Raw genomic sequence first — 12,631 nt, 5'->3', positions numbered from 1 at the left:
ACTATAAACCTTATCACACCGCACAGAAAAACATATATAATTTATTTATTAATTATATATGTAATTATCTAATTTATAATTATTATTATATATATATTCAATTAATAATTATTATTATTCAATTTATTTTTCTATTAGGAGTATACGTTCTTTGTTAATATTTAAAAAATAACGAGTAAAATAAAGACAATATAGACTAAAAACTTTATCACATGGCAACGTTCTGATTTAAACATTCCTACAATTTTTATGTAATTGTTTCAACTAATGTACATTTGTTTTACCTTTCATTTTCATCTAAAAGCATATCACATCGAAATTATATTATATTTAAAGTATGTTCATAAGTGTGCAATTTTTAAACTAGTACATACATAGTATGTGTTTAAACAATCTGAAATATAAAAAGAGTGCATTAGAATATTAGAATTATTGTTAATTAATCGATAAAAATGTCTATTGCTGTTTAAAAGCCAGAAATATATAATGTATGTACCTTCCCCTTCGAAATTTACTGTTGAAATGAGACATTGTCCTCTATCAAATTACTTTTATTTAATGTTGTTTATATGACTTTCCTAACGTTGCACATGTGTATAAAATCAATAATCCACCTAATCAATAAAATTTAACATTATAACGTTCTCCTTTTGGTATTCTTTTAATTTTTATGTAATTATTTGAATGTTCCTGCATAGAGATGACTTCCAGTGTAACATTTAACTGTAACATAAGAAAAGTGCATTAGTGCATTAAAATAATTGGTTATTAATCGATGCTATTGTCTATGCAATTTTGATGCAATTGTTTAAATAAAACTACACTATAAAGATGCAATTGTAAATATTGAATGAATACTAACTAATAGAGTAACATGTAAGAATTAAATTACTTTTTCTCACACTTACTAACGTATATGTAAATGAGAAAAGAAAGTACATTTCTCTAAACAATTGTACAACCAATATATTAAAACAATGAATAAACAATATAATAATGAAAAATAATAATTACTAAAGTTTACCATTATGATAGATGAAAGCTGTGAGATTTTTGCTCGTTTAAATATCATAAAAAAATTGCCTGGATTCATTTTAAAATCTTTCAAGTTCTTCTATTATGTATGTACTTATTATATAAAACAATGAGATATCCAAATTGATTCTGTGCTTTTCCAAAACTTCAAATACTTGAAAATCTGGAAATCATAAGATTGTATTAGTAAAGTATCAAGTAAACTGTAGTTTTTTTTATAGCATTAGCAGTATTGCCTATTTATTTAAATAATATATTGTGTCTTCCAATTTTTTTTGTGTCAAATTTAATTTTGTAAGTGTTTGAAATTGTTTGTACCTTGTGCGCGGCCCTTTCGTATCCCCCTATCCCGGAGTCTCCCGCAAGTCTTTACCGATCGATATTTCCCTGTTTCTTCCCTACTACTCAAATAACGCGCTCCCCACAAAATCTTTCGTTTCTTGTTTGACATTAAAATTTTCGATACTAGTATAAAAGAAATTTTACTGAAAAAAAAAGAAAATATGAGCTGTTATGGTAATAATTTTTATTTCTCTTCATGGTGTAAATGGGTGAACATTATTTGTAATAAAAATAATAAGCAACCTCTTGTCTACGTTTTATGGACCAATCTGTAGACGCGTTGAAAGAGGGAAAAAGAATTAGAGAGAGAGAGAGATATTATGACAGAGGAAGAAGAAGAAAAGAGAGAGTCCGAGACGAGAAACACTGCAGTATGGGGTTACCACAAGGGGTATTCACGGTCTTCGCCCTTTTGTTTCCGTAATCACTATTGTGTACGGGCAAACACGGTGCTTGGTTCGACACCAGATGCGCGATACCGTTACCACGAAAGAGAGAAAGCGACACAGAACGTGTATGTGTATACGTATGTGTATTTGTATGTGTGTTGAAGAGAATGAGAGAGAGAGAAAGAGAAAAACGTTGCACCCGGCAGGCGTTCGACTTCACTAAACGATTCTGTACTGGTTCATACGAGAAAATCCAAGAATCCATAAATGAAATCAAGATGTGTGCGTGCGTGTTGTGTTTCTGATATGTGGCACGTGTTTCACTCGACACGCTACTGAACAATGACGTAGAAACTTTGAGAAACTATAAAGAGAGTAATACCTTAAAATAAGTTTAATAACTTTTATTTTATATTTATTAACATTAGCATGTCTTTATAATCTAATGTTTTATTATTACTTTTAAGATGAATTATATAATTTTCATCAGAAACCAACTTTTTGTTCAGTCTCGTTTAAATGAAGTACAAACATTTATGTATTATTGCTTATTTTTTTATATTTAGAAAAAATAATTCTGATTGGACGAAATGTAGGGCAAATTTTCATTTTATTAATTACTTGCTTCAGGTTTATTTTTCTTTTTACATTGAACCATTATTAATAATGCATGATTTACTTTTTTTTAATAATTAAAAATTTGAATTTTATTAAGTCAGTTTGTTTGATAGTTTTGGTTGAAATAATTTTTAATACATAAAAGTCAATTTATGCATAGACGTAACACGAAATAGTTGAAGTTGAAGTAATGAAATGAAAGTCACATGGCGCAGGAACGTGTATTGGTACGGACCTGCATACCACCCATGGGCCATCGTCCATCGGATCATGGATACCCTACGATATTTATCATTCGAACGTGACTCGCCTTCGCGTTGGCGAAGCTCGTCCTACCGAGCCTTACACACCGAACTCGACCTTTTTGTTTGCGAAAGACCGGATCAGGAGCATATGCGAATTTAACTATAGTTACTGCAAGCACGAAAGAAGAAGATCAACATAACCATCACATGTATAATTTTATTTTTTCATTTTTTCTTGTATTTTAAAAAGTTACATTTAGAAACGATTCATTTTGAACAAATATTTCGTTATCTTATTGTTAGTTCAAGATAATATTTGATCTCCTTTTTTCTTGTTTAAGTTGCATTATATTTTCTTTCTCTTTCTACGTTAGACTTTAACATTGGTGTCGTTGAAAGGCATGTATGAGGTTTTCGAGAAGAAAATTACGGCAGGATCCTGGAAAATCGATTAAACCGCCTTGTCGCGACGATACAAGCTATTTCCTGACTGCTCTCAACGAAACCTTCTGATCTTTTCACACAGTATTATTTCACGTTCGCTTAACCAATCTCGATACATCCGATACAGGAGCTTCAACGATTATTATCCGATAAATTTCGGTTACATAGTTCAAAGAAATTCAGAATTTTCTTTAACTTTTGGGGGATATTTATTTATAAAGATCTAAGATTTAGATTATTTTTCTATCATTTGATGACGTACAAAATTATGAGAACGAGATATGCACTCAAAATTTCTTATTGTACTCTTTTTAGACGATGTATGCAATCGTGTAAAAAAATGTAATAATGTTGTAAAACAATAGAAACAATCCGCAAGTGCATATTCATTTGAAAATAATAAAAGAAAGTAAAGAACCCAAAGAATACGGCACTGGTAGCAGGTCTCTGGATCTCGATCACGATCCACGCGGTCAGTCCGACCGCGGCGGTGCGATCGACCAGATCGATTTTATTTTTTCTCTTCCATCTTTGTATCAAACAATTTCTTCTTGACAATTCATCGTTGAAAATAATTAAATGTAACAAAATCGATTTTACATCGATTCAAATTTCTTCTTTATCGTCATTTTTTGTATACCTTCGAATATTACTCGTCTATAATTTTCACGTGCAACAAGATTTCTTCATTAAAAACAATTAAAAGGAAAGAAAAATAGAACACAGCTGTAAATATAAATATATTAACGTGGATTTTATTCAAGTATAAATTTGGTCGCCTCTGTTATTCGACTTCTTTTTCAGTATAAATCCTAGGAAAGCGTATTTTTCTATTAAAATTTGATTGCTTTTTTTACTTTTGTTTGTCTTTCTCTTTTTCTCTTGTCATTTTTTGCCAGATATATTTTAATACATGTTATATTTGATTTACTGTTCCGGTAAAAAAAATTTCGTATTGTGTATGTGTGTGTGTGTAGATTTGTGAAAAATGTACTGTTCTAAAAAGAAGTGTATGTGTTTTTAAGTGATTTTGTATGGTTATGAATTGTGTTTCTTTTTAACCATTCGAGTAGCGTGTATTATATAAGTGTTGTGAGTTCAAGTGTTTCTGCTTACGAAAATCATCGATTTTAAATCGATCAATCAATTAGTATAGTTAGACGTAAAGTAATCAAATACATTGAGCTTCCTGTTAGGCTTGTTTGGAAGAAAAACAGAAACAGGAAGAAGGAGAAGAAGAGCGAGAAGGAGAAGGAGAAGGAGAAGGAGAAGGAGAAGGAGAAGGAGACGGAGGAAGAAGAGGAACAGAATATCAAGTTAGGTTAGTCTTCCAGTAACTTCACATAATAATTAGTTTAAAATGATTTATAAAAAAGGTTGAAGGAAAATAATGTTCTTCTTTTTATAATTGTTTTAAGTTGAGTTTTTCGTTTACTAAAATATAACTAAAAAGCATTAAACCGTATAACGATCTTAAATTAATTATAAAAAGAAAACAAAAATATAAGTAACCATTGAAAGAAGAAAAACTTAAATTGCAAAGTAAGAAACATTATAAAAAGAGAAAAGTTGCAAAAATCTAAATTGTAAATAATAAAATAATAGGATATAAGAGGTGGGAAAAAGCAAATGTTCGTTAGCTTTTGAGCGATCAGCTCGTTATCTACTTCCAGTAGCATCGGAAGAAGGCCCTCGCGATCATTTACGAACGTTCACGAGTATTCTAGAAGTTGCTTTCTCATTCAACGCGAATGCTCCGAGTTTGGTGAACGAATTTGGCTGGTGCAAACCGCAGCGGCACGTAATTGCCCAGGGTAACCTACCCTCTCTCTCTTGGTCTCTGTCTCTGTCTTTTCTTGTTTCTCTTTCTATCTTATTCGTTTCCAGAGTGCATAGTTCCTTTTGGAATGGTACTTCGTGGCAAAGGAGAGCCAATGTTCATACATACGTGCACGATATCGCCTTTCCTGATTTATGGACTCCATTGGGGTCTTTTCGTGCTAACTTTGAGAAACCGAACCTTATCGTTCCATTCTCCTTCTCACTCTCTGTATCGTGTTTTCGGATTAAACGCTTTCTGCGTAAGCCACACCAACCAGTAGTAACTTACTAGCCATGAAGCTTTCTACGGTCGATCTATATACCTTTTACTTTGAAGAAAAAGGGCCTCGATCGTTCTGTAATTCTTGAGAACATTTTTTCACTTGTGATAAGCCTTGCTTGTGTTTCCTTTCAAATACTTGTTTCTCAGACGGTTGATAAAGGATTTTTGAAAATAGAAAAATACGGGATTAGATTGCTATTAGTTAGTTTTTAATTTTCGACGAGCAGTAGAAATTTGTTAAAAATATTAAAACATACTATTTATTAGTATTGTGATGACGTTTATTTTGTTAATGGAAATTTCTTACAAAATTTGAAGTAAAATTATGATAGTATAAGGAATAATTGAACTAAAGTCCCAGAGTCTATGGCATCTTGCAAGCTGATTACTACGGGTTCTGTAGCTAGACCTTAAAGAGAGATAGAGAGAAAGGAGAAGAGAGTGGTCACACAACGACTTCGAAACAAAGTTCGTTTAGCGAATTGGGTTTTGGTTCTAGCCGAGTTTCCTTTCAATTGTAATGTAAAAAGTTCGAACGTGCGATATCGTCGAGCAAAAAAGTTTTATATCTTATAATAGATGGATATAGTTTGCTTATGACTACAGAATTCTGAATCATATTTATTTTATTGTATTATTTATTGTTAATGAATCCTGTATACCGCTAATGCATTTGCCATAATTACAAATATACATACTTCTACTATTATTATAATTTAATAAATTTTCTTCGATTCCTATCTTATCTTCGTCGAGCAAATAACTCGAGGAAACAGTAAACAAAAGTATATGGTTTTATCTAATAAGATCAAAGGTGGAATCGAAATTGAAGGTCCATATTGGGATTAGATTCCCTTACGTCTTCTGGAGATGAACCTTTTGCTCTTCTCTATCTTCTCTTTGTCGTGAATGAGTCCTTCTTCCCTTGAGAAACTATTCTCGAGTTTTACGTCTTCTTGCTTTCCTTCTTTTTAGTCTTAGAAACCTCTGTACTTTGCCCTTTTCGTAATAAAAACTTTCATATATGTACATATGTATATGTAAAAGTGTCGTTAACTTTGGTGACTTCTCTTTGAAATTTTCTTTTTAATCCCTTGAATGAATATCAAAAAGGTGGATGTTAAAATGATTATTCTATACTATCATAAACTTTCCTCATGCTTTTCGTCATTATTTTTTATACGCGTACACAGGAAACAATGGTTCCTCGTTGAAACTTAGTTTTTTTTTTTTTTATATATTTTCCATTGTAATTCGCGTAGAATGATTTAATTAGGTCGGGAAAATAATTTTATATATTTTCCTCTCTGTCTCTCTCTCTGAGTTCACAATTTATGATAAAGTTATGAAAAACGTTCGAGCAGAGGATATTTACATATATTTTAATATCGTGCTTATTGCAATATATAAAATATGTATTTAAATATGTGAAATGAAAATTTACATAAGTCGATTGTATAATATTTAATGATATTATAAAATATACTTTCACTTCGAATTTATGCAAGTTTATTCTAATACGTGTAAATAGTATAGCAAAGATAGATATAATTTTGATATCATTTCCATTTGCTTAATTGTAATTTTTAAATATCGCTACAATTTATGATTTATTTGATATTTTAAATGGATCTTTAAAGAAGATCTTTTTTTAAAAATATTGAAAAATTCATTGTGTTCATTTTATCCGAGAATTCTTTGCGTGGGTCTACCGAAGAAAAGATGAGAACGAAAGGAACAGCCTCGCGTGTGGCCCTTTAAGAGAATACCGCTTTCGAAAAGCAACGAAGGATTGTTTTTTTCTCTTTCTCTTTTTCTTTTTGCCTATTTTTCTTTCTCCCTCTCTCCCACTGTTTCTTTCCTTTTTTTCTTGCAAAATAAAGCACATGGATAGAACGCATTGCTGCTCGCTTGAGAAATCGTGCCACCTCGAAGAGACGACCTCCTTCTTCTTTACTCTTTATTACATTTCCTTCACCACACACACACACACAGCATCCTTTCAACTCGTTATCATATTCCTTTCTTATTTTCTTACCAAACTTATATACTTTTACTTTATATTTTTATCGAATTTTTCAACATATTCCAAAGTTTTCTTCATATTTTCTTGTTAACTATATATTTGTTTATTATCCTATTGGTCATATTGATCATTATTTTTGGGAGTTACTGTAGATCTAATTACTATAGCATATAATGCTTATCTTCCTTTAGAGAGCGAAGGTAGAAAAGACAAAGTTATAATTCGTAGGTTGTTTATAACTCTGAAGAGCGATAAGACACACACATTTAAAGATAATTAGAAGGTTTCCGGAAAGGTGATTAATGATCAAGGATAGGACGGATAGAACTATGACCGGGAATAGTCATATCGATCTTAGTGAAGGTTTCGTATGCGTTTAGACAGGATCATAGAGAGGTAGGAGTAGCAACTTTATCTATCTCACGAAAGGTAGCTAAGCGAGAGAGTACCACCGATCCGTTAGCGAGATTAATGAGTCGTGTTATCGAACGATACGTCTTTCTCTCTGTCAACTTTTTTCTCTAGTTTTCTTTTTTCTTTTATTAATTTTTTTGTTATCATAGTTACAATCTTCCAATGGGAAGAATGCTTCCAAATCCCTTATAAAATCACGACAATACGTCTTTAATAATCATTACAAATGATGTTATTTAATTATTCTTGATATGTGCTAGTAATTAGGATTTTTGTTGAAATTGAACATCGTCGGTGTCGATCGATTTTTCAATTCCTTTTTACACTGTAACCTTTTTCACCGTATCTAGTATCAAAGAATATGTGAAAAGAAAAGCAACGGATAATGGATCAAACAGAGGACGTAGAAGGGCCTGCTAGAATGACACCGTTATTAGAACCTAATCCGCTGAGAGAGCAGCAGGCTCTACCGGGTGAGCTTTGAAACTTGGCTGCTAGAGCTTCCCGGATGTTCCATGAAAATTGAGACGATCCGAAAATAATACTATTCAATTTTTTCCAAGATGATATAGTATGACAATATACGTAATATTATAAATTTTGCATTGTATGATTTGCTTAAAGATACATTTATATAGGATTCATTAGAAAGATATTTTAATAAAATAATACTTTTCATTCGGAATTGAATTATAAAGTACTTCCAAAATGATTTTAAATAATCATAAGAAAGAATTGCGAGCACATATTTAACGATCATAGACATCTGCTTCTGGTTTTGATCGACTCGAAGATAAAACCGGAGATTAAGATCTACTTTCAAAACGGTGTCTTTGAGTGGAACCGATGTTAGCCACTTAATCTGCCACTTAAAAACTTTTTCTAGCGTATCTTGACGAGACCGCGTTGGAATGGATTGAAATTATCGAAGAAGCTTAAAGATAAGATCTTTAAGAAAACGTTGGAATAAGAAGAGTAGTTCGTTATAGTTAAGATTTAAGAGAGCTCACTAATCAATTTTATTTCTGTTTATACTCGCCGACTTCTTATATATCTGACAGTTAAATATTATAAAACAGAATTTTGTTAATTACAAAAATGTAATAAAAAGAAATCATTGATTCGTTCTCAAAAGTTGAAAACTTTTCGCGAAGAAAACGTTGCAAGAACAATTAATAAAATTAAAGTAAGCGAATTAATTGTTTTGAGGCTCGAAAATTCTGAGATTGCATTATCTCGCTGATTATCTGTCTTACAAAATCATTTGAAAGGGCAAATAAAGTTAAATGGTTGCCATCATAAGTACGGAACACCATTAATTACAGCAATCTAAATCCCCTTCATTTTTATTTCAGAACTGGAAGAATACTCCATAAATATTTCGTGAAAATGTAATGAGACGAGAAGGAAATATATCATTAGGATCATAAGATCCCTTATAAAATGAGCGATGAAACGTTTGCAAAAACCTTGATCGGCGACATACCATACGCCGACGAAGATGGGTATTCGATTGATCAAATACCACATTCGAGATTGGTATCGAAAATTTCAACGACGAACGAGAAAGGAAATCTTCGAATCACACAAATATCACGTACCGCAAGAACAATCTTTCTCGACAAGAAGGAAAACACAAAAAACGATAATAATAGAACGTCGAGTCCGAAATATATTTATTCGGAGAAAAATGCGAACGAACATCGATCGATCAGTAAAAAGATCGACAAATTTTCAAATTCTAATAAAACTCGGTCAAAACATTCAGAACAACAGCAACGGCAACTGCAACAGCAACTGCAACAACAACAGCAGCAACCACAACAGCAGCAACCACAACAGCAAATACAACAACAAAGTGGTTACTCAAGCAGCGAGGAAAGTATAATAAGAAACAAATCAAAAAGTACAAGTTCGGCGGATACTCAGTCAGTGAATAATATATTAGATGAATACGAAGACGAAAGGATTATAGAATTTAGCGATGTAGGAAGTACTACCTGTACGATGAATTTAAAATCTGTAAAAATAGAACATCCGAAAAAAAAAGAAATCCAGCAACCTCAGCAATATCATCACAATCGTCAAGAAATAAAACGAACAATTTGTAACAATTCATTTGCACATCATAAAGAAAAATGTGAATCGATCTCAAAAGTTAATCAACAGACACAAGTTAGACAGAGATCACGCGAGAGAGGAAAAGATTCAATGAGATATTCATCTTCGGCATTGGCGTCATCGCGACGAGTATCGCCATTGATCGTCGACAATATCGATCGAATTGCAACGTCGATGCCATCCTCAAAGGGGAATGATGATTTACCAAGAAAAGGCGAGGTTCAGAGACGCGTAGACGAATGGTTGAGTCAAGCACAATTACAAAGTTCCGTGAGCACGGCACGTGAGAAGCCATTAACCAGATCAAACAGCAGTGCTGAACGACGAAGTAGTCAACGAAGATGTCAACGAAGTAGTCAAGATCCAAGGTCGAGGTCAATCGACGAGTCCACCGAACGAGCTAATGGCGGAGCTTCCTCCAGTTACAACGACCTTACACGAACTAACCCAGATCCAACCTCTTCTTCTTCATCTTCCAATTTTCTATTCAATAAAGAAACTTATAAGGATTATTTGTTAATTAAAAATAAAACTAGACAACAGGATTACGGATTTATAGCTTCCAACGGTGTTAACAGAAGAGATATCAGTCCAAATACTTCATCAAAAATACCACAACGCGGTTCGAGTTTTAAACGAAACGAATCTAAAAATAAGAAATTATCTAATTCTAATTACATCGATGGATTATTATCGACGAATACGTCAGCTGTTTTATCTAGAAAATCATCTTTTACAAAATCTCATTGTAATGATTATATTGAACCTTCTAATACTACCGAACTATCTTTGGTTGGCAAAAAAAAAGACGATGAAGATAATTCGAAGGGTAGGATAATTGAAGATGAGCGAAGAATAAACGAGAAGCAGCGGATCGCAAAAATAAATAAGGACGGTGAAAGTAGGGTTTGCTCGCTTACCAAGAGATTGGATAAATCTTCGGAAGACGTGGTCCTGTGTAAATCGAATCTCGAGATCGTTAAAAAGAATAGTATGGTAAATCCAGAAGCTAAGGGTAGTCTCGTTAGCGTACAAGTACGCGTACCGTCTCAGGGTCATATCGATTGGAGAAAAATAAATCCAAATAAAGCAGCACCACCAGCACCGATTTGTTCTAGAAAAGAGAGCAGCAGTGGTTCTCGTGTTAAAAATCAATGTTCGATGGCCTTGAACGAAGATTCCGGTTCGACGAGATCGACTACTTTCAAGCCTAACGAAATGCGAAATTATGCGAAATCTGCGAAGCTTGTGTCAAAGGATAATAATGCAACGACTAATACAATGAAATATATTTCCACTTGTCCGTCGTCGTCGTCGTCGTCGTCGTCGCCTAATCATGTAGAAAAGATTTACGAACGTAGCTTAGAACCGCAAGTGATTTATGCCGACGATTTTCGCTCAATTCTAAGACCATCTTTACGTATTTCTGCGTATGGCGAACGCGAGGAAGACGATTTAAAGAAAGGACGAAAGGAAGAAAAAGACGAAAAAGAAAAAGACGACAAAGAAAGAGAAAAAGAAAGAGAAAAAGAAAGAGAAAAAGAAAGAGAAAAAGAAAGAGAAATAGAAAAAGAAAAAGAAACCGAGAAAGATATTTATGGCAAGATAGCAGAAATGAGACAGGAGACTCTCGAGACTATCATGGAGGACGATAGAAAAGTTGAAATTGTTTGTGGGAAGGGATCAGTGACCTTGGATGATTGGAATGTTATAGATGAAATGAATTCGATCGATACCGATGAGAAATCAATAGATACGAGATATCATCGTTTTTCGAGTAAACAGGATCAAAATGAAGATAAAGATATTAAAAATAATATAATGGAGATCGATGAAGGTAGTTCCGATCTTGATAAATTGTTCTCTTTTGCGAATAATGGTGATGAATTTGCAATGAGGAAGTTCAAGGTCGAGGAAGATACTCGACAAGTTAGGGCAATGATCGAGAACGATCGATCGATCCTTTCGAAGGAAAATAACGAGGACAGATCGAGTGGTATGGTGGTTAAGGAGAGCCTTATGAAGAATTTACAATTTGATGCTGGTTTACCGGCGAAAGTCGAACGTCGAAGCGAGTCGAAGTGTGGCGATCAGCAAGGGAACAGGTCCAAGCTGTTCGACGATCGAGTACAACTTGTTCAGAGGGACGAGAGAAAGGGGGAAGACGAGAACAAGAGTCAAGAAGAAATGGAACACTTCAGGCTGATGGATTTGCTCAAAAATGGCGACTACGAAACAATCAAATTGGTGAGTCACACACGATTGCAACATTCTTTCGAACTTTATATATGCAATAATAAATCAATGATATAATCATTCAATTTATTTTCAAATATCGTAACGCGCACGTGAATGATGATACCTGTAATATAAGATAAACAGAAAATTAAAATAGTTTTAATCGTTGTGAATCAACGGGCTTACATGATATCTCTCTATTTCTCTTTCTTTTTCTCTTTCTTTTTCTCTTTTCTCGTCTACCCTAAAAGCCAATTTAATTCGCTTGGTCGATAACTTCATCGAAAAGATACGTTTCCCGGAAAGTAATTATTATATTTCAGAATGAGTTCGAATATTGCAGCATTGCAGTACGTACTGCGATTGTGTAACTAACAATGTAGTACTAGCTGCACCTTCCGATAATTACGAATCAGAATTAATCGCGATACGTTTCATTTATCTCGTTATATCGATAATATAATCGATATTAAATCGGAAAACCATAAGAGAAAATATTTTCCTTTTTATCATTTTCCATTGTACTCTTTTTATGTAATATTTTTCTATCTTTTCATTTTGTTCTCTTTTATCTTATCTCTGTATAATTCTATCTCTTTCTATTTTTCTCATTTGTTAATTACAAAGTATTCGTTTCTCTATTATTTTAACAAAG

General features: G+C 33.0%; 1 protein-coding gene across 1 annotated transcript in view; it reads left to right on the top strand.

Moving 5' to 3' along the window:
* Window positions 1–9,042: 9,042 nt before the first annotated feature.
* The window catches only part of LOC106790981, a 68,418-nt gene continuing 64,829 nt past the window's right edge, over window positions 9,043–12,631 (top strand). The window contains exon 1 of the mRNA XM_014756277.1: window positions 9,043–11,985. Within this exon, the coding sequence (XP_014611763.1) occupies window positions 9,061–11,985 (2,925 nt within the window). The 5' untranslated portion in view covers window positions 9,043–9,060. The remainder of the gene's footprint in view (window positions 11,986–12,631) is intronic.

This window comes from Polistes canadensis, unplaced genomic scaffold (assembly GCF_001313835.1).
Source record: "Polistes canadensis isolate GaletaPanama2010 unplaced genomic scaffold, ASM131383v1 scaffold_275, whole genome shotgun sequence".
In the NCBI taxonomy this organism is placed as follows: Eukaryota; Metazoa; Arthropoda; class Insecta; order Hymenoptera; family Vespidae; genus Polistes; species Polistes canadensis.
This window is presented reverse-complemented; position numbering and strand designations above follow the sequence as displayed.